General features: G+C 48.9%; 3 protein-coding genes across 5 annotated transcripts in view; 1 reads left to right on the top strand and 2 right to left on the bottom strand.

Annotated features, from left to right (window-relative positions):
• The window catches only part of Zfp1 (ZFP1 zinc finger protein), a 32,912-nt gene extending 32,491 nt beyond the window's left edge, over window positions 1-421 (bottom strand). Inside the window, exon 1 of the mRNA XM_040736716.1 lies at window positions 338-421. The gene's annotated coding sequence lies outside the window, so the exon portion shown is untranslated. The remainder of the gene's footprint in view (window positions 1-337) is intronic.
• On the top strand, window positions 293-3,753 carry Ldhd (lactate dehydrogenase D). The gene is made up of 11 exons (XM_005073049.4): window positions 293-427; window positions 597-709; window positions 923-1,064; window positions 1,239-1,380; window positions 1,518-1,677; window positions 1,926-2,125; window positions 2,224-2,352; window positions 2,433-2,560; window positions 3,091-3,181; window positions 3,279-3,390; window positions 3,479-3,753. The coding sequence occupies exons 1-11, from the start codon at window positions 356-358 to the stop codon at window positions 3,642-3,644; spliced, it is 1,455 nt and encodes a 484-aa protein (XP_005073106.1). The 5' UTR covers window positions 293-355; the 3' UTR covers window positions 3,645-3,753.
• Window positions 3,754-5,038: 1,285 nt separating this feature from the next.
• The window catches only part of Znrf1 (zinc and ring finger 1), a 98,357-nt gene continuing 75,697 nt past the window's right edge, over window positions 5,039-27,698 (bottom strand). Inside the window, exons 2-5 of one of the 3 annotated variants that reach the window (XM_021228954.2) lie at window positions 19,332-19,427; window positions 10,393-10,498; window positions 9,137-9,228; window positions 5,039-8,008 (exon numbers count right to left, since the gene is read on the bottom strand). In XM_021228954.2, coding sequence (XP_021084613.1) covers window positions 9,171-9,228; window positions 10,393-10,498; window positions 19,332-19,427 — 260 coding nt within the window. In that variant the 3' untranslated portion in view covers window positions 5,039-8,008; window positions 9,137-9,170. Of the gene's footprint in view, window positions 8,902-9,136; window positions 9,229-10,392; window positions 10,499-19,331; window positions 19,428-27,698 lie in introns of all 3 variants that reach the window. The other 2 variants (XM_013115666.3, XM_013115665.3) reach the window with 2 other exon arrangements.

The following is a 27,698-nucleotide window of genomic DNA, read 5'->3' on the forward strand; positions in this document are numbered from 1 at the left end:
TATACCTCACGGTGCAGTCTATGTGCCAAGGTCATGAACCTGGCCTGAGCTCTGGAATGAAAAGGGAAACTAGAGCTTAGAGGTCGAAGAGGAAGTTGGAAGTGTAGCCGGAGAAGTCCAAGGAATCAGTGGAACTTTTTAAGTCTCCACACAAGGAGTCTGTGCTTGAAGGGAAGCAGTTGACTTTTAAGGCACCAAAGTGGCTGCTGTCCTTGTTTTCCAGATCTGCGGGCACCACCTTAAGCTAGCTCCACCTTAAGCAGGCTCCACCCAGTATGGCCATTGGTCCCCGCTAGAGGCGGCTGGCACTGTCTCCTCCCCTTCCTAGTACACTCACCTTAGCTGCGGTCTGGCTATGGCTAAGTTCCTTCGAGTGGCAACCCAGAGGCTGTCTCCCTGGAGGGGCTACAGCTCCAGGGGGTCACAGGTATATGTCTGTGTGTGGATGGAGTTCTGGAGGGTGGGGAGCCCGGTGTGGAGTTCTCCGGGCTCTGTGACGTCATCTTGCAATATGACCAGCTCCCATTCTTCTGCCACAGGGCAGTGTTGTGGCTCAGTTATCTCTCCTATGACCCTTGCACCGTTCTTCCCGGCAGGGAAGACTCAGCCAGGACTTTGTGGAGGCTCTGAAGGCAGTAGTAGGGAGCCCCCGTGTCTCTACTGCTTCTGCCGTCCGAGAGCATCATGGGCACGACGAGTCAATGCACAGGTATCAAAAGCTGCTGCTGGGGCCGAGGGTCCCGGGCTGTCCTTGTCTCTTGCCACCTGTTTTGAATGTGCTGGTGTGCTCCTTAGAGAGGTGCTCTCTATCCCATCTGCTGAGGCCCAGTCCTCAGGGCCTTGGAAAACTCCAGGGTCCTGGAAATGAGAGGGTGATGGGCTGCCACACCTTCCCAAACTTCTGAGGCCTGCCTGCTTCTAGGTGTCAGCCTCCTGATGCTGTGGTGTGGCCTCAGAATGTGGACCAGGTCAGCCAACTGGCAAGCCTGTGCTACAACCAAGGTGTTCCCATCATCCCATTTGGCACTGGCACCGGTGTTGAAGGGGGAGTCTGTGCTGTGCAGGTATAGTGGGGTGACCTGGGTCCAGGCCCATCACATGGCACATATACGGCTACCTCGCTTGTCATCCTAGAGCTCTGGTGTGGCTCTGGGGGCCTCAGCCACAGGATGGGGTCCTAGAGGTGCTCCTGGCCTAGAGACCTAGTTGGGTAGCCTTCTTGGCATCCCTGCTATCAGGGTGGAGTGTGCATCAACCTGACCCATATGGATCGAATCATGGAGCTGAATACAGAAGACTTCTCTGTGGTGGTGGAGCCTGGCGTCACCCGAAAAGCTCTCAACACCCACCTGCGCGACAGTGGCCTTTGGTTTCCTGTGGGTAGGCCTGGGACTAACCACTGCCCCAGGGTCCTGAGGTCTTGGGAGGGGCTGTTTTGGGGATCTCAGAGGACCCCATCTTTCCCACAAGAGGGAAAGAGTTTCCCAAGTTGCCCTCTGCAGCGCGCTCTCCTTTAGACCCAGGTGCAGATGCTTCTCTGTGTGGCATGGTAGCCACTGGGGCCTCAGGCACCAATGCTGTGCGCTACGGAACCATGCGCCACAATGTGATCAACCTGGAGGTGGTGCTGCCTGATGGCAGACTGCTTCACACCGCAGGCCGCGGCCGGCACTATAGGTGAGCATCGCCTGGCCTCGTTTCGGGGCCTCCTGGATAGGTGAGTGATACTCAGGAAGGCTCTGAACTGTCTGGAGGGCCCGTGACCGTGACTCTCCCCGTGCAAGGCCTGTCTGGTCATTAAGTCCCTGTGATGACAACCCGGGCTGTGGGCGATGGGTCTAAGTCTGTCTTCTAGCTTTACGGTTCTAGACAGAAATCACTCACATGCCTTGGGCCCTCACCTACCTTTGTGTCCCTGGGCCCAGGAAGAGTTCGGCTGGCTACAATCTCACAGGACTCTTTGTGGGCTCGGAGGGGACTCTGGGCATCATTACGTCTGCCACCCTGCGCCTGCACCCTGCACCCGAGGCCACAGTGGCAGCCACATGTGCATTCCCCAGTGTTCAAGCTGCAGTGGACAGCACAGTTCAGATCCTCCAGTCTGCAGTGCCTGTGGCCCGCATTGGTGAGCTAAGGATGGGGTCAGTCGGGGTGGGTTCTGTAGAAAAGCTCCCCGCCCCCAGAAGGCCAGGGCTCACCTAACCAGCCCCCTCCCTGGTGCAGAGTTCCTGGATGACGTCATGATGGATGCCTGCAACAGGTACAGCAAACTGAATTGCCCTGTGGCACCCACACTTTTCCTGGAGTTCCATGGCTCCCAGCAGTCATTAGCAGAACAGCTACAACGCACAGGTGTGCGGGGGAGGGTGGTCCCGGGGGGCCTGCGCTGTCCTAGAACGGGACTAAGATCAGCCTTTGTGTTCCCACTACAGAGGCAATCACTCAGGATAATGGGGGCTCTCACTTCTCCTGGGCCAAGGAGGCCGAAAAGCGCAGCGAGCTTTGGGCAGCACGGCACAATGCGTGGTATGCAGTCCTGGCCCTGTCTCCAGGACGGAAGGTGAGCTGGAGGCTGAGGCGGAGGTGGGATCTGCAGGTCAGCCCATAATCCCTTTCCTCAACCCAGTACTTTACTGCATGGGGAAGGCCGAGGCTCACCAAGGGCTGGCTGAGTGGACATGAGGACTAGGACTATAGACCATTGCACCTTGCACTCCCGACCAGTCTAGAGGGAGAACAGTTCTATGTCCAAAGCTTGGGGATTTTCCATGGGAGCCAGCTCCAGGTGCAGAGCCTTTGGAATTTTATCCTAGGGGATAAAATGGTTTGGAAGGGGGCAGTCCACCCAGAAGGGAAGGCTGGGCAGATTATACAGTCAGTAGTGTGGGGTGCTGGGAACCTGCACGTGGTCCAGGCAGTGGAGACCTGGGCTAATGAACACACCAAGGCTAGCGGGCTAAAGGATAGATGTTTCATTCTATGGCATCAAGATCTCCTGCACTGGTGCTAAGCCTGAGCCACAGCGATTCCTTCCCTGTAGATAGGCAAAAGGTGACAGGGAGACCCACACAAGCTTGCCTTCTGACTCAGGCCTATTCTACGGACGTGTGTGTGCCCATCTCTCGGTTGCCGGAGATCGTGGTAGAGACCAAGGAGGAGCTTAAGGCCTCAAAACTCACAGGTTATGTTCAACATATTTGCTGTTTGGGAGGCGTTGGGGTTAGCCAAGGCCTGGGCAAGGAGGCCAGCAGTGACGGCTTTGTTCTCTGGGCCCCCAGGAGCCATTGTTGGGCATGTGGGTGATGGCAATTTTCACTGCATCCTGCTGGTCAACCCAGATGATGCAGAGGAACAGAGCAGGGTCAATGCCTTTGCAGAAAACCTGGGCAGGTAAGGGCTGAGCCAGGGAGGGGTAGGGGTTGGGGGAAGTCAGAGGCAGAGAAGAGGCTGCTGAGGGTTCCCTCAATTGACCTCTTAGGCGTGCGCTGGCACTCCATGGGACATGCACTGGAGAGCATGGCATCGGGTTGGGGAAGCGGCGGCTGCTGCAAGAAGAAGTTGGCACTGTGGGCGTGGAGACTATGCGGCAGCTCAAAGACACACTGGATCCCCGAGGTCTCATGAACCCAGGCAAAGTGTTATGAGGAACTTGAAATCACACTTGGTGGCCCACAATCCCCAGAATGCAGAGCCCCTGTTCTGGACCCTCCCTTCATGCCACTGACTTTGCAAGAAAAAGAATGACTGACGCCACCTCTGTCTGCCAGGTGTCTTTCTGTAGCTGGGGCTCAAGGTGAAGGTGAAGAGGACGGACTTCCGGAGAGTTACTTTCCTTGCTGTCCTTAGCCTTTTGCTCCAGTAGAAAACCCATGGTGTTTCCCATGGCGTTTCTTCCTGGCTTGCAGAGATGCTGTGGGTCCACTCCGACCCTAAGATCAGATCTCTCTGTTGGTGTCCAGCACCATAGTTCATTCTATACACAGGGATAGGAACACTCCTTTTCTGCATAGGGAAGGAGCCTTCCATTCCACATTGCTAGGCCTTCTCTTTGTCCCATGAATGTGAGCCCTATTTGCAGCTGTATCCTCCCCCCCCCCCCAGCCATTTGTTTTGGGCCTGTCCTCTCAGACTAATAGTAGCCTGGGGAGGTAGATGGAATTCAGGCTTTGGAAGAAAGCCATTCCCAACCCCTCCGCTTTTGTACACCTGAGGCAGAAGACCCACCTGTGGTGGAGGCTACTTAGGATAGCTTCCCCACCAGGCTGGGACTGGAACACTCTCTTCAAGCTACTGCTACACAGGCCATTAAGAATGGAAATGAGATAACCCTCTGTGTACCACCCCTCTCCATGGTATAATGCATTAGCCAACAGCTTTTACCTTCGCAGTCGGGGCCTTGTTCACTTTGGGGCCTGGCAGTTTTGAGATTCCCTGGTCAGAGCACCTGCTGGAGGTACAAGGCAGTTGTTCCCCAGAAGACCACAAGAGGGCGTGTGGCCCCCACAAATCAGAAACACAGCCTCTGCTAACGGACAGCTGCAGACTCTTGGACTAGTTAGTGTCTGAAGCTCCCAGCTTTGGGCCACCCACTTTACAGGGCCAGGTGGCCAGTCTCCAGACCTTTTACCCCTGTGGGTCCCAGTCAACTGCAGTACCATATCCCCTACTCCTAGGTTTGGGGGGTGGGAAAAAAATCGGGAAGGAGCTATAGGCAGGGGAAGCAGTAGTCTCTTGCTCCTCCTCGCTCCTAACTTCTCCCACCGTGCTCCGGGGCAGAGGCCGCCACCCATTACTGTCTCAGTCCCAGTTCCAAGGACCCCTTCTCTGTGACGTCTGTCTCACGGGTCTCTCCCAAACCTCTGCAGGATGTAGAAATCCATACATCAGTTGCTCCATCACCAGGTAGAGTTCCAGTGAACCCTGCCCGGGGATGGCTTGCTTGCTCCTCCCACAAGCCCTCCCAAATTGAGTTCCACTGGGCAGGGCTCCTACACACCCTCCAGGAACAGGCAACTAGTAGGCACTCAATAAACAGCCATTTCCCCACAATTTCTTTTATTAAAGAAAACTCCAAACATACAGAAAAGTTGAAAGAACAAGTACACTATTCACTGAAATATCAGTCATTGAAGATTTAACAATGGACATTTTTGCCGTATTTGCTTTGTGCATTTTTAGGGGGGAACCGTTTGGGGTTAGATTATACATTTCTTGAAATCACTCAACTATATAATTCAGCGTCTATCTCCTAAGAAGGACATTCTCCTATGAGCTTCAATACTATTAAATGGCTATTAGATGGGCGGTTTTCAAAAGTGGCTCCTGGAGCTCTCAGAAGGCTTTCTGGGCTGCTAAGAGCAGAAAGGGGAAGAACCCATCTTTTGGCCCTTCCATTTTTTCTTCCCTCTCAGAAAGGCAGAGCAGGAGCAACATAGGATTCTAGAGAGTTGTCTGGATGGCAGGTGACAAACACAAGTGCCACCTAGGAAGCCCAGACAAGTCTAGTCCACCCTCACACCAGGCAAACTGGGTCCAAATCCAAAGGACATGACACTCAACAGAGGGCTTTGGTGTGCCGGGTGGGGGCGGAAGTCACTGGGGATGAGGTGAGCACCGCCTAGAGAGCCTAGAATAGCACCCGTGTGGGGCCCAGCGCTGCCCCAACCAACTCAACCACCGGACTCTGCCACAGCACTGCCAAAGCAGCCGGGCGCACACAGCCAAGGTGGGCACACACAGCCTGTCTCCAGGCCCAGGGGTCAGGCAAGGAGATCGCTTTCAGGGCTGGGCCCTGCCCCGCCAGCTCTGCTGGTAGGATTATATATAGAACAGGGAGAACACAGTTGCCAGGCAGAAGCTGGAGGTGCTGGGAATAGAACAGTGCCCTCCCTTTGCAGTGACAAAGCTACGAGGAAGCCTATTGCACATGTGCCAGGCCTTTGGGGCATATCCCTGACCCTCGCTCCTCGGAGCTGCAGGACTGTGGCCCCACTTCACAGGCAGGGAATCCGGTTCAGATGAAATGACTTCCTCGCCACTCTGCCAAGAAGTAAAGTGCCCCAGCACAGCCATCCCAGTCTCTGGTGTTAACAGTGCTCACAGTTCAGGTCCCGAGGTCTTAACATTTGGGCTCAAAAGCACTCGGTTCTCTGAGCCTGCCTGTCTGCCTTGGCTCACGTGTCCACTGGCCTCTAACAAATGTCCTTGCAGAGTAGGTGCTTCAGGAAGCACCCGAGGAAAGGTGCCCTCAGAGCAAGAATGGCAGCACAGTACAGACTCGGAGGGCCTGTTGGGACTGGGCCCTGAGGCAGCAGTACAAGGGGCAGGTCTGGAAATGGTCATGGCAGAGATACGTAGCCAGCTGCCTCCAGAGCTTTCCTCAGCAGGCTCTGCAGGAGGCCCTGAAAAGCAACTCCTGGAACCTGGCTAGGAGTCAGGCAGGCACACACTGCCTCCCCCTGGCCTGAGTTTCCTGCCCAGCCCGCAACTTGCCAACTTTTATGAGGCTGAGGGACTGGTTCTGGTTCAGGGACTGAGAGCCGGCAGGCACAGCTCCAAACCAGGGCCTCTTTCTGGGCCTCAGGGAAGCATGCCCATGAGTCAGCACTGAGCTGTGGATGGAGCACAGGCGAGCAGAACGCAGGATGGGGAGCAGAGGTGGTGAGGGACCCTCTGGGCTGGCACCCACATCCTTGCAGCACCTGATGACTGCAAGATCTTTGCCCCTGACTATCTTCCCGGAAACATTCCATTACAACCAGCAATGACAGTAGACTGACAATTACTCCACAATGCTTAAGACTTCAGTTGGGAAAGACACATCTGAACCACCACTGTCCATTCTCTGCCCGGGTGTGGCTGAGAGTCACTGCAGGTGCTGAAGGAGAGCTGGGCTAGGGAGGCGGACACAGGGAAGAAGCCTTTGCTCTCCACTCCTGACTGTGTAACAACACTTCATTAAAATAAGATCACACGGTGCATCTTTTATTAGACATTATTTTAATACCATATCAAAACACCTTGACTGATGAAGAGCTTTTCTCCCGAGCTTTGAACAATTTTAAAACATTTTGTAAGGTTTTTCTTTTTTTGTATTTTAATATATAAATACAGAAACCTATCCTGCATGGGCTGATGCCACGTGTGAACATCAATGGCTAAAATGTTCTCAGTGTGCCTGAAAAAGGGTAGCAGTACATGTTCCTTTAGTAAGTCTAAGTTTTCTCAGAAGAAGAAAAAGAAAAAACCCCACAAGGGCCTAAGAAAAATGCCCAGGCATTTTTTTTTCAGTGTATTTGTGGTTGTTAAATCCTGATTGGACCAGATCCAGGAGGAAAGGCAGGGAAGACAGGGGAATGGCCTGGGGGAGTGTCCTTGATGGGCTGTCTTCCTTTTTCTTTTTTGGCAAAGTAAACCAAGATATCAAAGTACTAAGGGGAGACAAGCGCACAACCAAGCCAGAAAGATGGGACAGAAAAACAAAATGAAACAAATCCCCCAAAGGAGAAAGGTTGGTGACACAGAGAACCAACTGGGGCATTGGGCAAAGGAAGTGACCGTGTGCCCGCCTGCCTGCCTGCCCGCCCGCCCGCCCGCCGTCAGTGCTAGCGGGGAAGACATGGCTATACTTGGTTCTGTCACTGAGTGGGTATTAGCTGGGCAGCAAACAGCAATCTGTAAACATCACGAGGGAAAACACCAGTCGACACTAGACTTTTTTATATAATTTTTTTTGTTGTTGTAAACACTTTAAAGACAGACCCACAACGCCTTTCAAAGGTGAAAAAGAAAATGCCCTTTCCCTCCTGGGTTGAGGGTGAGGGGAAGGATAGAGGTCAATTCATTCTTCTCTCAGACTCGCTCTCATCCAGCTGGGTGTCCTCAGGGAGGAGGGAGGACCATTTTCTGGAAGTCAGTGCAGAAGGGGTGCCCTGTTCCCTCTGGTGTCCCAAGCTCAGCTCTGTCCAGTGTCCCAGGAGCCTCCTCTCAGGAACAGGGCTGTCTGTTCCTGTGTGGGTCGCAAGAAGTCAGTCGTGCTCCATCCGGCCGGCCGAGAGCTGCAGCTGCATCTCACGGTGGCAGCAGGGTGTCCCCGAGGGCAGGCTGGTTGGCAGGGGCGTCTGGTTCAGTCCAGGAAGGCCCCCGGAAGCCAAACGTCATGCCGGCAGGCAATCTGGACCTGCTTTCTGAAGCCAGAGTCCAGTCCCTCTCTCTCTCACCCTTGCTTTGTCTTCTCCCCTTGTCATCAGATTGTGAGGTGAAGGTAAAAAGAGCAAATGTCCCTGATTTGCCTGACACCGTCAGCTGGTCTGGGCATTTACTTGGAATAAATAAAATAAACCTAACAAAAGAAAACAGAACAAAGGAGAGAAAGAGAAGAAAAGAGATCCCCACCCCCCCCAAACCTTTGGATGTGAGATGAAGTGGAATGGGCTATTGTTTTTTCTGGGATCTATGTTCTGTTTATCAGAAAAAGGGGAGGGGGGAGAGCAGAAGGAGGGAGAGAGAGGGAGGGAGGGGGAGAGAGAAATATGCCAGCATAGACCTCAGAAAGCACGGGCAGGGCGGAGGACAGGAGAGGGGTCGGTAGCCTGGGGAGGAAATGGAACAGTTGCACTGGAGACACCTTTGTATGTGTGGGAGGGAGTTGTCATGCTGTCATTGTGACACTGCTGAGTATGGCCCAGAGTCCTCAGATCCCCTAGAAGTGGGGAAAGGTGGCCAGCAGTGAAAAGATCAGACAAGCACTTGGCAGTGGACAGTGTATGTTCCACAGGCCTTCTATTTAGTGATTCTTCCATTTCTAGAGAAACGAGCCTGCGGAGCCTGCCTCCGAGACGTGAGCAAGGATGAGACAGCTGCAGAGCCTGGCCGGGGCTCGTCCGCTTCAGCCGGTGCACTCTGCAGAGGATAGATAGTTCTGCCTTTCCTTAGGGAAAGCACTGTGACTCTACCTCTGCACTGAGTTCCTCTCTCATGTCTCCCCAGGAAATCCCTCCATATCCTGGGGCTGCTCCTGTCTTTCTGCTTCTGCTTTCTCCTTGGAGGGGTGTGTCTCAGGTAGCCTGGCCCTTCTCCCTGAGCTCCCAGAAACTTGACCCTGTAAGCACAGAGCTCCCACCAACTATGGGCTCACCTTTGAGAGGAGTCAGCAAGCCAGCCCAGCAGGGTCAGTCAGCAGGGTGCTCTGGACAAGATCTGTTCACTTCAAACCAGGAGTCTATGCAGCTGGAGTGGGTACCAAGGGGAGACACATCAGCTGCTGACAGCACTGCTCCTGCCAAGGGTGCCTGTCAAGGGGTTGGACTCTTGGGAAAGACTTTCTAAATCTCTCCTGAAAGGACCCCAGGGGAAAATCATTACTCCCTGCTGCAGGAAAGGGAACAATATCAAGAATGATGAATGCACGGGGGCAGAGGTGGAGCTGGAGAGTAGGGTCAGTGGTTGAGAGTGCATGCTGCTCTTCCAGAGGACCCAAGTTCAGTTCACAGTCCCATAAATGCAACTGGCCTTGGTAGGATCTTGCACTCAGATCCACACACACACACACACACACACACACACACACACACACACACACACACACACACACACGACCCTGGGGGCTGGGCAGAGAGCTCAGTGGTTAAGAGCCCTAGCTGCTCTTTCAGAAGAGCAAGGTTCAGTTCTTACCACTCACATTGTGGCTCACAAACATCTTTAACTCCAGCTCCCGTGGATTCAATGCCTTCTTCTGGTCTCAGTGGGTACCAGGCACACATATCACACACATCATATAAATAGATGCAAGCAAAATACCCATGCACATCAAATAAAAAAATAAGCTGGGTGTAGTTGTGGTGTACAACTTTAACCCCAGTTCAGAGGCAAAAGCAGGTGGATCTCTGTAAGTTCAAGGCCAGCCTAATCTACAGAGTAAGCTCCAGGATAGCTGAAGCTACATAGTGAAATCCTGTCTTAATAAATCAATAAAAAAATTTAGAACCCCCCAAAAGAAAAGAGAAACAAACAAACGAACAAACAAAAAACCCAAGAATGATCCTGGCTCAGCAGGAGGCAGGGGCAGTAGGGCAGGCTCTGGTAGATCTGGCTTTGCAGGAAGGGCAAGAGTGGTCTTGTAAGGCTCAAATCCCAAGTACAAGGAGCCAGGGCAGCAACAGTTAATACCAAGAAGGTGAGACCAGATAAGAGGCTGGCAGTGATAAGCATGGCCAGATCTGGGGTGATGAGGGCACCCCTCTCAGGAGCTCCAAGCCTACCTCGCTTGGTTACAACAGTAGGAAGGGGAGCTAGACCCTTGGGCTCTTTGACACTGCTAAATAAGGAAGCCATCCCATAACCAAAGAGGGTTGGATGGCTGGTGAAGGCGATCTACCCCCTTGGATGTCGTACCTTTTGTGATAGATGCACAGGCAAGGCAGCCTGGCTATCGTGTCCCCCTGAAGCAGCTCCTCCAGGCAGATCACACACTCACCCGCATCTTTAGTCAGCACATCATCTGGAAGAGAGACAGGGAGACCAACAGGGTTAATCAGGGTGGGTGGCACAGAGCAAACACAGGTCTAGAACTACTTGCATTACCTAAACCACTGTGCTTCATGTGCCGGGGAACACAGCAATGGGAGAAACAACTAGAAGAGCCCTCTGAGCCAGAAGCCCAGGCATTAGGGGTATGGAAGAAAAGTGCTTACTCACTTTAGAAAAGTTCACAGTAATATGAGCCAAAGGCATAGTCTGCGGTGGGAGGGATTAGATTCCAGACAAAAGAAACTGTCAAGGCACCTGGGAACTTGGAGAAGTCTGCTAAGACAGACTGAAGAGACTCAAGGAGTCACAGGCAAGGGTAAAATCAAGTCCCAAGGGCAGAATCTTGCTGTGCTGTTGAACTGCATCTCCTCGCTTAGCCAAGAGGCACTAGAGGTGGGGAAGGGGAGCTCACTCTGGAGGCCAACTCCACCATGGAGCAACAGCACATTTGCTAACAACGGTCGGGCAACAGCCTGCATATGTCATTAAGAGACTTCACAGGGAAAGGAAAGCTTAGAGTGATGAATCCAGAGGTGTGTATCTCCACAAGGCCATAAATCTGAGTTAGTCTAGATGTGGGGTTCAGAATAGATGTGGGGCAACATGTACAGAGAACAGACTATCGAGACTGTCCAAGGAGAAAGTTTAGACTGAATGCTAATAAAGCCATAGACAGACTTGGTAATGCAGAGGTGACATGGATCACATGCGAGTCCCCCCACACCACAACACAACACCAAATGAACAGTCTATGGCTGTTCAGGAAGGTGAGTTTAGATTACCTTCCACCACACGGGTAGTAAGTAATGACACATAATGATATTCTGTGTCTATGTTTTCCTTTGAGCTGCAGGATCTTATAAGCTAGGCACGGGACACTGCCATGTTCATTGTGTGAATGAGGAAACCCAGAGACGCCACATGTCTTGCCATTGTCAGGGACTTGAGAATGGTCCAGGATTGGGGTCCTTTGCTGTGGTAACCTCTCTTCCCACTGCTGTTTGTGTCCTGATTATTTTGGCGGAAAGAAAACTATTAAAAACCCATAAAATACCAATTATTCAGTTGGGCAGTGGTGGCACACGCCTTTAATCCTAGCACTTGGGAGGCCAGTCTGGTCTACTGAGTGAGTTCCACGACAGCCAGGGCTACACAAAGAAACCCTGTCTCAACAACACAACAACAACAACAAACCAACCAACCAAACCAAACCAAAAAATAAATAAATAAATAAAAAAAGAAGTGCACTGATGAGGAGGTTTGAATAGGAATGGCCCTCACAGGCTCATATATTTGAATGCTTGGTCATTACGGAGTGGAGTACCCTGACAGGAATTAGGAGATAATGGCCTTATTGAAGGGGTGTGGGCTTTGGGTTTCAAATGTTCAAGTCGGGCCCAGTGTCTCCCTCTTCCTGCTTCCTGCTGATCCAGATGTAAAACTCTCAGCTATCTCTAAAGCGCCATGTCTGTCTGCACGCTGCCATGCTTCTTGCCATGATGATAATGTATTAAACCCTTGAAACTATAAGCCAGCTCCAATTAAACATTGTACTTTATAAGCGTTGCTGTGGTCATGGTGTCTTCACAACAACAGAATAGTGACTAAGACAACTAGAATTTGCATTTTACTTGAGACTGTATTCAAAAGGTAAGATGGATTGTGAACAGACAAAGGGGATATAATATAATGCAGGACCCAAGGGACAGATGTTCACTGTAAAGGCTTTTTAACTTTGATATGCCTGATGCTTTTTCTGGTAACATGCTGGAGAACAAAAACCTCAATAGGGGGCTGGAGAGATGGCTCAGAGGTTAAGAGCACTGACTGCTCTTCCAGAGGTCATGAGTTCAATTCCCAGCAACCACATGGTGGCTCACAACCATCTGTAATGAGATCTGGTGCCCTCTGCTGGTGTGTAGACGTACATGGGGGCAGGGCGTTGTGTTCATAATAAATAAATCTTTAAAAAAAAAAAAAAACCTCAATAGGGATGGGAGGAAAACTTGCTTAGTCTAGAGACAGTAGAGTCATCCTGGAGACATCCTTGGTCATTTCTTCCCCATTCTCTGGGACATCTCACCCCTGACATGGGCTTTCAAGCTACAGTCCTCTTTGTCTGCCTCTCAGAGTCCAAAACAGTTTTCCTTCGGAATCACCCTACCAATGGGTAACTCAGCAGTGAACTCAAGAAGGAAGTTAGACTCCTGTGTTCCCAGCAGCTTCCCACACAGTCTGTGCTCACTGTCTCATCTGCACCTGCTCTGAGAGCCCAGGTGGCCCCCAGGATGCTAGTGTGGGGTGGGGAGCAGATATGGAGATTGGGCTCGGAGGCTTTCTTCCTTAACAGGACTGACTTGACTCAAATGAGCAGGGAAAACAAAACACGGGTGATTCATTTAGTCTCCACAGGTAGAGCCTTGAACACTTGTCAATGAAGGACTAGCAGACCCAGACTTAAACACCTGCTGATTAAATGCAGACTTTTCATGGCCTCTTCACAAACCAATTTTATGTACCTTACTAGCAAGCCTCGGTGTCTGCAGCATGGTATGAAGAACGGAACCTTGTAGTTGCCCTGTTCAGCTGACAGAGAGTAAGGAGCACAAAACACTGGGACTGAGGCTGTGAAAGGTCATCTGGAGGTTCTATGGTGGCCTGAAGGAATAAGGGGCTTGGAATCTGGGTTGTCAAGATGGCTTAGTGCATAACGGTTTCTGAAGACTTGAGTTTGTGCTCCAGACACACATGGTGAAAGGAGAGAACCAACTGTTGCCAAGTTGTCCTCTGACCTGCCCCACCCCCACCCCACCCCCCACAGTGGCCAATGTAATGAAAAAAGGAAGGCTTAAAATCTGACAGTGCAGGGAATCCAATAGTGCCCACAACTAGCCCAGAACCCAGGGAGCAAAGGGCCCTTTAAGAGGTCTCTTTAAAACCTACGGATTCAATCATCAGGGCTCAGAGAATGAGCAGCCACCACATGTCCCTGGGATTGGAAAGGGGATTAGAAATCTTGGAGCAGAGGCTTGGCTATCAGCATTTCTGTGAGACTTCCACACTCACCTGACAGGGACTCTGGCACAAAGCCAAGGAACCTGGACCTGGTATACACGGAGATAACAATGCCGATGGATTGAGTGCTCCCTGACATGTCCAGGGGCCCTGGGGGAGGGAGGTCAGCAAATTCTTGACAGTGAAGAGAGGAACAAAGGGGAGCTTTGCCTGTGGGTTCTGTTCTTTACTTGGTGCCTCTGGAGCTGCTCCCAACCAATGTCATTGCCCACGGGGAGGTGTGGCCTGCCTGGGGTAGTATCAGGCAGTACCGTGCCAAGGCGTATGACCACACAAGGAAACAGGAGACGTAAAGCCTGTGATGCATAGGGATGGAGGACATGGCCTCTCTGCTCTCTAAGATCAGGTACAGCACTTTTGACACCTGTCATCTGTCACGGAAAAGCCAAGGAGGAGAAGCAGGAGAAGGAGGGAAAGGCCCTTGCTTTCCTGAGCTAGCTACAGACCAAGAACTTCAGAGAAATCTCAGAGAACCCTGCAGACCCAGGGAGAGGGACATTTACGCAGCTAAGTGGCCACCAACCTCAAGCCTGAGTTCTTGTCAGGGTCCAGGCCATATGAGCGACTTCCCTTGTGGTTTGAAAACACTACCCATCTCACAGGGAGCTTAAGCTTTCCTTTTCTTTAAGACGTATGGGGGTGCTCACAATGGACAGGGCAGTCTGAGGTCAGCACTGTTGCCTCTGACATCCTAGGACTTAGCTGACCCAGGAAGTGCTCTGGCAAGGCACTCATCAAGGGGCTCCAGAATTCTTTGTGGCATGGGGCTTGTGAGGGAAGGCTGAGAGCAGCTCAGAGTTGGCTAAGAGCAGGGCATGCATCTACATTTCCCCCTGCTGCATGTCAGTAAGGAGGATGGGAGCCAAAGGGAAAACACCCAGCAGAAGGTGTAGCTTAGGCACAGGTGAGTGTCTGGTCTTATGGCATCTCTGGCAAGTACAGAGCCACCACTGGCCCGATGTATTGGCAGACAGGACAAAGTATCTCTGACTCCTTTCTTAGCAATGCTGGAGTGTCCTACTCTCCAGACAGAGATCTTAAGCACAGTGTCTCCTATCAGCAGAGGTATCCTGTCCCAACACCCCTGGATTTTATTAGGTATAATCCAATGTTTTGACAAATTTGGCTGCAATGAGGATACCCAGAGGGGTAAAGCCAACTAAATAAAGCAAAGGCCTGGGATGTTTCATAGTCACAAAAGCTGCTTCCAGCTTCTCCATGAAGTGTCCTCTCCTCTAGCCTCTTAGAGCTTAGGGAGATGACTTGGTTGGTAAAGTGCCTGACACTGAGGCACAATATGTGTTCATATTCCCAGCATGTTGGCATGTGTCTCTAATATTAGCACAGAAGAGTTAAAGACAGGAGGATTCCTAGAGTTCATTAGGAAGTCAGTGTAGCCAAATCCATAAGCTCCAGGTTCAATGAGAGACCCCCATCTCAAAAAATAAGAGGAGGGACTGAAGAGATGGCTCAGTAGTTAGGCTCCCTTGTTGCTTTTGCAGAAGACCTGGGCTTAGTTACCAGCACCCACCTAGAGGCTCAAAACATCAGTAACTCTAGTTCCAGGGGATCTGATATTTTGACCTCCAAGGGTACTAGGCATGTATGTGGTGCACACATAGACATGCAGGTAAAACATTCATAAAATAAAGCTAATCTAAAAAAATTAAAGATGAGGGAGACATCTGATGTTAACCTCTGGCCTTTACTTTTACCCACATACATGGTCACATACATGTCCCACTTCCTCCAAGAAAGTATGCTGGTAAGATGGCATGGTAGGTAACTTGTTGCAGAGCCTGACAACCTGAGTCCAGTGCCTGGAATCCAGAGTCCCCACTATGTTGTCTTCCGGCCTCCACTTGTGTGCAATGGTATACGCCCACATGTGGGAGTGTACACACAGGAACACAGCAAATGAAAAGGAAGGGAGGGAGGGAGGGAGGAGCACACACAAAAGCATTTTCGGAGCTCTGAAGACAGGGTAACGTCTCTGGGCAAAGAAGGGGGAGAACATCCAAAGCAAGAAGCCAGGCATGGCCTGTACCCCAGAACAGAACTCGGGAGTCTCCTGAAGCAGCGGATCGGTTGCCATGTCCTTGATGCTGTAGCAGAGCACCTGCCCCAACAGAACATTCCTCCTTCCTTCTCTTCCTCCTTTTCTTCTTCCTCATCCATGTTTGTTTGTTTAGTTTGTCAAGACAGGGTTTCTCTGTGTAGTCCTGGATGTCTTGGAAATTGCTCTGTAGACCAGGCTAGTCTCTACCTCCCAAGGGCTGGGATTAAAGGTGTGTCACCACTGCCTGGCACAATGTTCTTCTGCTAAGGAAAAGGCATCCCTCCATCGCAGGAGCTTCCGTATTGCTACTCAGGCAGTATAATGGTCAGAGATTTTAGAGGGAGAAAGATATAGGTTCTTTCTCCTTTTAGAAGGAGAAAGATATAGAATCAAGTTCATCCAGAGGGCTCCTTACCTCCTTCCTCTCTTCTCTGTAACTCCCTCAGCTTCTAGCATCCTAGGCTGCCACAGGAGGGCCCAGCAAGGTGACAATAGTAACAGCTGCTGCTTGGGGCTTGTCCGCTTGTCCCCAGCGGGGGGGGGCTCTGATGGTCGCTGGCCTCCCAGGGTGAGTCCCTGCCTTGGCAGCGCTCTTTCTCTAGGCACTGGTTGGACCAGTGAATCTGGTTTTGCTTTCCCTAAATTTTAAAAAATAATCTGGCAGGCAACTACTGGAGGCCTTCCAAGCCTCCACTTGGGCTAACCTTCATAATAAGAAAAATACTACTTTCTATCTGCCTCATTTAGGAGGCTCCCACTTTTTTCCTTTGGTGGTTAACTAAATTTCATCTTACACAACTATCATAAATTTTACAGAAAGTTCCTCAGTTGGCACTGGAGACTGTGGAAGGTGAGAGAGAATGCGTGTGCATGTGCAGGTCTCCCAGAGCTTGCTTTAAGTTCACTGTGCTCACTCTCCACGCTCCTTTCCTCACACACCACAGGCATGCACTCTAACCATGAGCTGCATTCTCAGCCCTCTAGTTGAAGAAAAAAGATGTATTTAATTATTTTGTGTGTATAAGCGTTTGCCTGCATGTATGTGTATGCACCACATGTGTGTCTGGTGTCCAAGGAGGTGGTGAACCTCCATGCCAGTGCTCAGACTCAAGCTGGGTCCTTTGCCAAGAACAAGTGTTCTTAACCACTGAGCCAACTCTGCAGTCTCTCCGGCCACTTTTCATGAGAAAACAACTTCACCACCACTGAAGCAAGCTTCACATCGCTCGTTTACAGAGAGATCCCAAGAGCTCATGGCCTACAGAGATGTCTCCCTTACTCTTTTAAAAAGTTTACTTTAAAGATTTATTCATGTGTACAGGTGTTTTACCTGTATGTATGTCTGTGTACCACAGGTGTTCCTGGTTCTTGTGGGAAGGAGAAGGCATTAGATTAGATCCCTTGGAACTGGAGTTACAGATGTCTATGAGCTGGCACATGGGTGCTGGGAATTGAATTCACATCTCACAGAAGAGCAGCCAAGTTCCTAACTGCTGAGCCATCTTTTTGTACCTGCTTCTCCTTCTTTTAAAGTTGATAAGGTAAAATATGTGAGATTGGGGTGATGAGAAACTAGGTAGACTATGTTACCATGACAACCAAAGTAATCCCAGAGTTCCTGCTTTGGATGCTTTGGCCTAAGTCTGAATTCAAAACATGTCCTGGGGACTCCAGTCACACACAGGGTTTCTCTGTGTATCCTTGGCTGTCCTGGAACTCAGAGATCTGCCTGCATCTGCTCCAGAGTGCTGGGATTAGAGGCAAGAGGCACCACACCTGGCCCCAAACAATGTCCTCTTTTATCTAGTGTATTCAGAAAAAAAAAAGACTAAGTATGAGGTGTCCATGCTGCCACAGCCTCCAATCTGCATTAGTCATGTGTACAGAGGAGCCAGACATGGACTCTGAAGCCCTTCCATCTCCTCAGGGTAAACTCTACTCAAGGGCTAGAGGTAACTGGCCTCCCTACCTCTGGCAGGAAAAGACTGGCTCTTACAAGACATTCCTGAACTGAAAGTCTGCAAGCCAGGCGGTGGTGGTGCATGCCTTTAATCCCAGCACCCAGGAGGCAGAGGCAGGTGGATTTCTCTGAGTTCGAGACCAGCCTGGTCTACAAGAGCTAGTTCCAGGACAGGCTCCAAAGCCAGAGAAACTCTGTGTCCAAAAACAAAAACAAAACAAAACAAGTCTGTAGCTTCCAGACAGGGAGAGGTAGCTGCTCATGGAAAGGATGAGAGAGAGAACCACAGTGGCTCTGTCTTAGATAGCCTACCTTCCCTTCCTCTAAGGTAACGGTTTTCATGAGGGTCCTGACCCCTCTGGGGCTAAATGACCCTTTCACAGGGGCTGCATCTGCATATCAGATACTTAGAATTCATAACAGTAGCCAAATTACAGTTATGAAGCAACAACAAAAATAATTGTGTGGTTGAGTTCACCACAACATGAGCAACTGTATTAAGGGATTGAAGCGTTAGAACTGTTGAGAACCACTGCTCTAAGGGGACTTCTCCAGGTTGTTGTGAGAGGGATGGACCGGCAGCACCAGCCACTCAAGTGATGCTACACAGGAAGACCTGGGTTTCTGGGAAAGGGGCTAGAGACCCTCACCTTCCCCATTTCCCACACGAGCCTGTGAGGTGACTCTGCTTTGTCGAGTCCTGACAGCACTTCGTCTGCCACAGATATTATTACAAAGCTCTCCCCAATGACTCTAAAAGCCAAGTTCTCTCAGGCCAAGCCCCCTGTGAAGCTGCTTTGTGCTATGACAGCAAAGGCAGTGTCTACAGAGAGCTTTCGCCAGCAACCCACAGGACAGAACAGTCTTCATGTGGGACACAGGGAAAACCACTCTCCTTCATGGTCCCAGGCAGAGATGGGTATCAGGGACAAAGCCAAGCTTGAGTAGGGGAAGGCAAAAGCAAGAGACCAAGAGCATGGCAGTCACAGAGAAAAGGAAAGGCTGTTTGCTGGAGAAATGAGGGGCTCATTGGGGGGAAAGACAGAGCCACAGCCTGCCCTGCAGCTAGCCTTCTGGCATGACCAGAGGACTTCAGGCTGCATGCACCATGACAGATAACATGTCCTCCTGCAACTGGGATCCTTTGGCCAGCAAGTAAGAGATACAAGAATAAACATTTGTTTTTTCTTGATTTTGGTGATAGGGTTTCTCTGTGGCTTTGGAGGCTGTACCGGAACTAGCTCTTGTAGACCAGGCTGGTCTCAAACTCTGCCTTCTGAGTGCTGGGATTAAAGGCGTGCGCCACATGCCCGGCTTAAGAACATAAATCTTGTTGGAAAATCTAAAATTTACAAAATATGATTTTTGGGGGTGTTGCTAAAATGAAATCCAGGGCCTTGTGCATGCCAGGCAAGCATTCTATCACTGACCTACATCTCTAGTCCTTGAAATTTCTGAGTAAGGACATGATGCTCAAAAACTGCTGAGAGCTTTCTCACCACTATAGCCCCAACCAGGGACCTGCCTGCCTTGGCCATTCCCCAGCCACCCCAACTTATAACCAAGGCTCTCTAGAACAGCAGGTTCTCCACTGCCACACAGGTATTGCTGCTAAAAGAACACTATACAGAGCCCAACCACATGGAGGCTATGCCCCAACTGTCCAACTTATCTTGACATCAGGAAGCAGATGAGATAGACAGCCCTTACCATTGTAAGAGAGGCGAGGTTTGCTCAGACACATTATAAAGTGCATTTCCATCTCATCGGAAGCCACAGACTTGGAGCAAATGGGGCACTTGAAACCTGGAAGAGAGGAAAGCAGCATGAAGTATCTTTTCCAAATCCAGATATCCATAGTCAGTATGGACATGCTCAACCACAACATCTGTGTGGAATCAGCACTCTGGACACAGACAATGTGGACAGAGCTAAGATCAATTTCTCCTTCACTAAGTCACTAAGACTTGACTTTCTCCACAGTCTTCAGCTTTCACCAGGGTGCTCTGCCACACAGCATCTGACAGAACTTGCTGACCTGCATTTCATGTTATTTTAGACCCTTTTCAATGGGGCCTAGTAGACCACAAGGTCAGTGAAGCAGCAAACCAAGGCAGCCAAATAATCTTTAAATAACATAGAGTAATGCCCTTCCATGTCCACCAAGGGAGGAGTCCTGCTGTCCTGCACCTCCACCCCTCCACCCTCAGTAGCACCTTCACCCAAGAATCCTTTGCCTCCCTCGAAACTAAGACATCTCTACCCCTTAGGAAGTATGTGAGCAGGGTGGGGGAGGAGGGGCACAGCTCTTCAGAATGCCCCTAAACGCTACTAAGTAAGGCAGCTGTTCCCAATGCCAGGTGAACACAGGACATTGTAATCTCCTACTTTATTCCTAGGGCAATCGGGACCCTTATACAACAAAGGGTTTCATCAGCATTTTAACAGTACTGGTAAATTCTGGTTGATAATCTTCTGAGTTCAACTACAATTAGGCAAAGCTAACCCTCCCCCCCACACACACAGAGTTTGGTCTCTGCCCCTCCCTCCCCCCAGCACTGATGAACATGCCCAGTGATAAGATAGATGAATTGTTATTATTTCAATCTTTTCCATTTTATATTATTGAACAGTTCCAAAGGGATCAATAACTTTTTTGGGGGGGCGGGGGTTTGGTTTTTCAAGCCAGGATTTATCAATCCTGGAACTCACTCTGTAGATTGGGCTGGCCTCAAACTCACAAAGATGCACCTGCCTCTGCCTCCTGAGTACTGGGATTAAAGGTGTGTGCCACCATCTGGCTGTACCAATGGCTCTTACCTGGCCTGGCCATGCTAACTAACATCACAGAACACGTCTAACTACTATTGCAGAGATTTCACTCTTCCATTAGTTTTCACTTAGAACTCTCATAGTTTGATGCTCATAATGACCACTTACAATATTTATTTTTTAAATAGTGTGTGTTTTGCTTACATATATGTATGTGCAGCACATATGTGCCAGGTACCATGCAGGTCAGAAGAGGGCATCAGATTTCCTTGAAGTGGAGTTATAGTTGGTTGTGAGTTACCATGTGGCTCCTGGGAACCAAACCTGGGTTCTCTGCAAGAGCAAACAGTACTATAGTAAGCCACCTCTCTTCAGTCTCCTCTCCACATGCTGCCTTTTTTGAGATAGGGCCTTACTGTGTAGTCCTGGCTCGTCTGGAATTTGCTATGCAGACCAGGTTGGCTTGAACTAACAGATCTGCCTGCCTCTGCCTCCTCTGAAACATTTTTTTTTTTTTTTTTTTTGGTTTTTTGAGACAGGGTTTCTCTGTGGCTTTGGAGGCTGTCCTGGAACTAGCTCTTGTAGACCAGGCTGGCCTCGAACTCACAGAGATCCGCCTGCCTCTGCCTCCCGAGTGCTGGGATTAAAGGCGTGCGCCACCAACGCCCGGCAGCCTCTGAAACATTTTTAAAGAAACAGATAAAAGGCCAAGTATTCAAATACACAGTTGTGAGTCCCAAGATAGAGGAGTCCACACCTTCTCCAGTGTCTCTCACATGATGCTTTGTTAATATGCATGGAGAGCTGTGACTGGGGTAAAGTGGCACAGAAATAGGAAGCAAGTCACACAGGGTCTTTAAATCTTTTCCTCAGTGATAATGTAAAAAAAAAAAAAAAAAAGCATCCATGGCTGGTGGCACTGTGGCACTTGCCCTTAATCCCAACACTCAGAAAGCAGAGGCAGGTGGATCTCTTTGACTTTGAAACAAGGCTGGTCTACAGAATGAGTTTTAGGACCACAGAGAGAAACCCTGTCTCGACCTCCTCCCCCAATTAAAAAAAAAAAAAAAAGACATATGCCACCATAGCCAGTCGTGATAAAGCTATAGGACCAAAGAGAACATTTGGAGCTCAGCTAACCACAGCCAAAGTGGACTCCATTCCATAGCCCCTATTCCCCAGGCCCATTTCCTTAAAAATTCTCAGCATCTAAACACCTCACCTAAAATCGTAGAAACAGTACCAATATCTGACCTCTGCATGGTTACCAGTCCTTGAGTAACAAAACCAGAAGACCTTTAGAAACCTGGGATGGGGCCGCGCTGTCCCTAGTTTTCTGGCAGAAGTAGGCTGCTTATTTTTTAAGTCAGCTTAGAAAGGTGCAGATCCGGTGTCACATATGTAATGGAGACGAGGAATAAAGACACTTCATTTCCAATCTAAGTTTTGTGTGTTTACAAAAGATTTTCTGATGTTTCCAACTCCAAAGAACAAGGTTTCTTAAGGATTTAAACGGCTCTGAAAATACTTGTTTGCTGTGTCGCTAGGTTAGCACTGTGGGCAGGTGGAGAGCTGCGGCTGTAGTGACGTGAAGGAGACGCTCGACACCCTCCTTCCAACTCTAGTCTGGGCAGACAGAGGTATCCGGGTGACATGCTACCAGAAAAGTGCACACTTCCCCAGCACTTCTGAGAAGATTCAGGGAACGCCTCAGTCAGCATGGCAACAGTCCTGTATTTGAGTGAAGCTCCTGGGTTTGGAGCGATCTCTTCACTATACTGAAGAGAGAGCAGGCCCCAGAGCAGGGTGAGGTCGAAGGCTGAGATGGTAGAGCTGGGACGACGCTGGGTTTCTTGGGTCTCAGCCCACATGATTTTGAGAAAGAGGTGAGCTGGGAAACATGACCTGTGGTAGACAGATGAACAGCAGCGTGGGGGGACAATCACGCTTTTGCTTTACCTTATTTTACAAGGCCCATGAAGTAATTAGGAACTATATTTATACAAGCAGAAAATGACAAGATGACCAGGGTTTTCTAGACTCAAGACCTTGGCAAGTAATATCTCTCTCCCAAGCCCTCAGTTTTATTACTGAAAAAAAAAAATGGAGGAACTGATCTCATGTTTGCAAAGACTGAACAAGATAACATCATCATCATGCAGGAACAGAGAGTCAGAGGAAGGACTTAGTTATAAGACCAAGACTAAGACTAAGATATACTTGCAGACCAAGAAGGCCAGAGCCATATAGACTCTGTTGGGTCCCACCAGTGGTACTTTCCATCCTGCCAATGTGGAAACAAGTCTCCTCTTGCAATATAATAGTTAAGGAGTATTTTGCACTTACTGAGTAATTTCTAAGGACAGCCACAGTGTTTTACACAACTTCTTATTTATCATACAGCTTAAGTACTACCAATAGGCAGCTACTATATTAACTCTATTTCATAGAAACACGGAGAAGGTCAAAAGCTAAAGTAACTTGTTTAACATTAACAGAGCCAGAAAGAGAGAGCTGACGCCCAGCAAGTCTGGCCACAAGCCAGCACCCAGCTGGACCACTGCCTGACCAACACAGGAGAAGTGGTCAGCAGAAAACAAAACACAGATAGGTCTTCAAAGCACTTCAAATTTTCTTCGATGCTCCACAGACATGTTTCTAGATAACCACTAAACATGGATAATAATTTTTTCCCTAGGAATTCTGTCAGTGTAGAAGGCTAGCTCTCCAGAATTCAGCATTCTATTTGGCACAGAGCCTGAAGCACTGGCTGTTAAGATGCTGAGTTTGCATATTACCTTTCAAATGAAAATAAAGGGCAAAAGGTAAGAGGGGAAGAAAAGAGATGGAGAGCTAAGGGGGAAAAGCTAATGTCACCACCTTCTTTCCTGAAAGGTCATGTGATGATCAAGATGGATTCTACCACTTTACTCCCCCAATCTTTTCTTGTATTTGTCCAGTCTTGATTCAGCACCAATAGCCCTATGGAATGACAAATACTGATATTTATGAACTATCTGGAGGTTAAAATTTCTTGAAATCTTGATCCCATTTTGGAAGGAAGTCTGCATCGGATGAAAATCAGCCTTGCAAACTAAGATAAACAAAGGTCTGCAGAGGAAACCAAGGCACCTGACTTTCTCAGACCTCCTCAGAGGTCTCAGTAGTGCTTCAGAGTGGCTAACAAACAGCTTTTCTTTCCTTCCAGAGAAAACCACAGGTGGCCTACCCCACAAACGCTCCTGGAGCGGCTCCCAGCCCCTGTCCTCCACATGGGGCAGATGCCACATTAGCCACTGCCACTAGTTAAAGCTTGCTGGCTAAGTAACTTGTTTCCTGTCAGTGCACTGAGGCAGAGGTGATGGCTTAGGCAGCTGGTCCGTTGACCTGTTCTGATAATGTCTTAAATGAGGAAGGAGTGCATCAATGTTCACTGGCCTGACTCTGTGCTTGGCGGCTCTATCATGCAAATATTGCTACAAGATTCAATTAAGAGTAGCCAACAGAGGCCCATAATGAAGATCCATAATGAAGATCTCTTTTCTCAGCCAGAATAGCAAAGGGGACTGAGCCTCCAGAGCCCACCTGCTTCTTTTCTACAAGCGCCTATTTGAATGGGAGTCAGAGACTCAAGCCAAGAGAAGGTGAGTCTGCAATGTACCAGGTCAAGCGAACCCACTCACAATGTCAGGTTAGGACCACTGGCAAGTGGACCAAGAGTGACCTCAACAAAGCTCAGAGTCATGTGTTTAAAAAGCTCCTTCCTGGGGCATGCTAACCTGGCTTCCTAGTCTGAGGACAGCACCAGGTAAGGATGAGATAACTGGTTCCAGAGGGCTCCCAACCCACCTCCCAAATATTCCACAATGTAAGTTAAGAATCTCCACACTCTGGGCACAGATGTATTTATGTATCTTCCCAAACTGTAGCCTTTTCCTTTAAGACCTGATTTCCTGGGCAGGACCAAGAGCTGGCTGCTTGTTGCTCCAGTTTCTCTCACCACCCTCCCAATGCTGATGCGCTATTTTAATGGCTGCCCCAGTTCTGTCTGTCTTTGGAATCACCTGAAGGTGGAGTAATCAAAAGAAGCAACCAGGGTGAAGGAGCTGCACACCCTAGAGGGGCCTCCTATCTGGACAGAGGAATGATGTGGAGCTCCAAGGGTACCGCCTCAGTTTTCTTCTACCAGGCAGTTCCCAGACACCAGAGCCAACTTTTCCTGTGACATCCTGTGATGCTTACTGATGATAAAAAAAGGACTTGGCTATACAAACTGACTAAGTGGGATTTATTATACACAGGTGACAAAGATACCATGGGGACACTCCAAACACCTCCCCCCCTTTTTTGAGATAGGGTCTCTCAGTAGCTTTGGAGTCTGTCCTGGAACTCACTGTGTAGACCTCAAACTCAGAGATCCATCTGCCTCTGCCTTTCGAGTGCCGGGATTAAAGTCATGTGCTACCACCACCTGGCCACTCCAAACATTTCTATACCGTAGGTTCCACCTTCTTCAAGCACAAAGACATATATTTTTCTCTCCACACCTGCTCCCCTTCAAAAACCCAATGCACAAAATATCAACTGATGAACTGAAGTTTGAATTATGCCTCCTGAAGAGTATTTTGGGCATAGAAAGGCCCCGAAGTTCTAATTCCTTTCTCTTTCATCAACTCTCTTCAGGACTTGGCCTCTGCGATTCTCTTTCAAAGCCAAGGGGTAACCCACCTTGTATGTATGTATGTATGTATGTATGTATGTATGTATGTATGTATATGGGTGCGTGTGTGTGAGAGAGTGTGAACATAACTGGGTGATGGGGTTCCCAGATATTTGGCTAAATATTATTCCTGGAAACACATTAGGGAAAAAAAGTAACAAATGCCACTGGCTTTCCTGATTTCCAGTTTGCAGACAGTAGACATTGGGATTCCTCAGCCTTATAAATCATGCTAATCAATTCCTATAACAAATCTTTTCATATGTGCACACATGCATGTATGCGTGTGTAGTTTTCTGTTTCTTTGGAAACCATAATATATTTGTATATGTTAAAATGTCAAATAGTAAAACTGACATCACCAAATGTCGGTGAGGATATGGAATGAACAGCTGTAACATGAAATGCTGGAATGACAGCCATTTGGAAAAAGGTGGGTTTGTTTCTTATGATACATACTCCTGCTGGACAGTGGCGGCGCTCGCCTTTAAACCCAGTACTTGGAAGGCAGAGACAGGAGGATCTCTGTGAGTTCGAGGCCAGCCTGGTCTATAACAGAGTTAGTTGCAGGACAGCTAGTGCTGTTACACAGAGAATCCCTGTCTCAAAATACCAAAACCAAACCAACCAAACAAACAAACAAAAAACATACTCCAAGTCTATGGTCAGAGCAATTTCTCTGCCCCATCCCACCAGATGAAAGCATATGTTGTAAGTAGGTATTTATAAAATATTTTATTGACAACAAGCAAACACTGGCAACAACCTAACTGTCCATTAACAGAATGGATAGAAATGCTGTGATACGTGCACAGAAAAATCACTCAACAGTAACAGCTAATGGCTACTGACACATGCTACAACATGAATGAACATTAAAACATGTTCAGAGAAGGTCATTAGGAGTGACTAATTAGAGGAAATTTTAGAATAGGTAAAACTAGTGGGTTGTGAGAAGAATCAGAATAGTGGTTGTCTCTTAGGGATAGGCGTTGGGACAGAGGTTGACAGAGAAGGCAATGTGAGAGTTTTCCAGGGTAATAAAGATGTTCTACATTAAGAGGACGGTTTGGGTTATACATTTGCATGCATCTATCAATCTTTATGAAATAAACTTAAGATTTGAGATTTCATTGTTTTGTAATTATACCCGAATTACAAATACTTGCACCACATGTGGTTGTGAATGCTATATTCTTTATTCTTGGCACTTAGGAAGTGGAGGCAGGAGGATCAAAATTTAAGGTCATTCTCAGTTACATAATGAGTGTGAGGCCAGCCTGGGTTATATGGGACTCTGTTTCAAAAGAACGGGGGGGGGCTAAACTACAGTGGACAACATGCTGCCGACACTTGGCAGTTTAGGTGGCTACATTAAATGAAGTACATAATGGTAGGTGCATGGGTAAACATCTCTCAAATTTGCTATAAGCTGTTTTTCAGTGAACACTAGACAGTGTCAGGCTATGATGTAAAGAGATGAATGGTGAATTTAGACACAGCAGACTTTCAGGAAAGAGGTAAGATGTGAGCAGAGACTGGGTGTTTCAGAAGAGCAAGAGAGGTTGGGGAAATGGTTCAGTAGGTAATGCACATGTCATGCAATCATGAAGACCTGAGTTCAAGTCCCTAGCACCCATGTAAAAAGTCAGGCAAGGTGGTATACAAAAGTAATCTCATCACTGGGGAAACAGAGACAGGAAGTTTTTCTTGGGGTTTCCTGGTCATCTGGTCTATCCAATTGGTGAGCTCCAAGGTCGGTAAGAGACACTGTCTCAAGGTCCGGTGGTGGTAGTGCACACCTTTAATCCCAGCACTTGAGAAGCAGAGGCAGGTGGATCTCTGTGAGTTGCAGGACAGCCTGGTCCACAGAGTGAGTTTCAAGACAGCCAGGGTGACACAGAGAAACCCTGTTTCAGAAGAAGAGAGTGAAGAAAACACCTGGCACACTCTCTGGCTGCCACACGCACACATGAACCCATGTACCCATACACATGTGCATCCTCCACACGGGCACAGGGATGCACACGCCCACACACCTCGAAAGCGATGGCAAAGATGTAAGGACAAAGGTAGAGGGGAAGAGGAGAGCCCACTTAGAATCCTCACACAAGTGAAGCCCTTTCTTTTTCTCTGAATGTGAGGTTTTTTTGGGGGGGTATTCCTTCAATCCTTAGCAATTTACAGAAGAAATATCACCATCTTCTAGATACCAGGTGCTACAAACAGGCAACCTGGGCTCAATTTAATTCTTTTTCCTCTGTAAATAATGTGTTTGTTTGGCCTGAACTTGAAAGGTGTTTCTTTTCACCACAAGAGTTCAGAAATGTTACCAAGATGTGTGTTAGGTGTCTTTCCTGTCAGCTTCCCCTTCTTCCAATATGCAGGCTCAAGTCTTTCTTTAGGTAAAGTTTCTACTCTTTCTTTTGTCATTTCTCTAGTGGCAAGTCCTGAGTGCTACTGCTCAATTATTTCTAGCTCTCGAGTATAGAATAGCACTCAACTTGCTTATTCCCCTTGAAGTTAGGCAGAGGCAGTCAGATCTCTAGTTGGAGGCCAGCATGGTCTACACAATGAAACTGTGC

This window comes from Mesocricetus auratus, unplaced genomic scaffold (genome assembly GCF_017639785.1).
Source record: "Mesocricetus auratus isolate SY011 unplaced genomic scaffold, BCM_Maur_2.0 Super-Scaffold_6723, whole genome shotgun sequence".
NCBI lineage: Eukaryota > Metazoa > Chordata > Mammalia > Rodentia > Cricetidae > Mesocricetus > Mesocricetus auratus.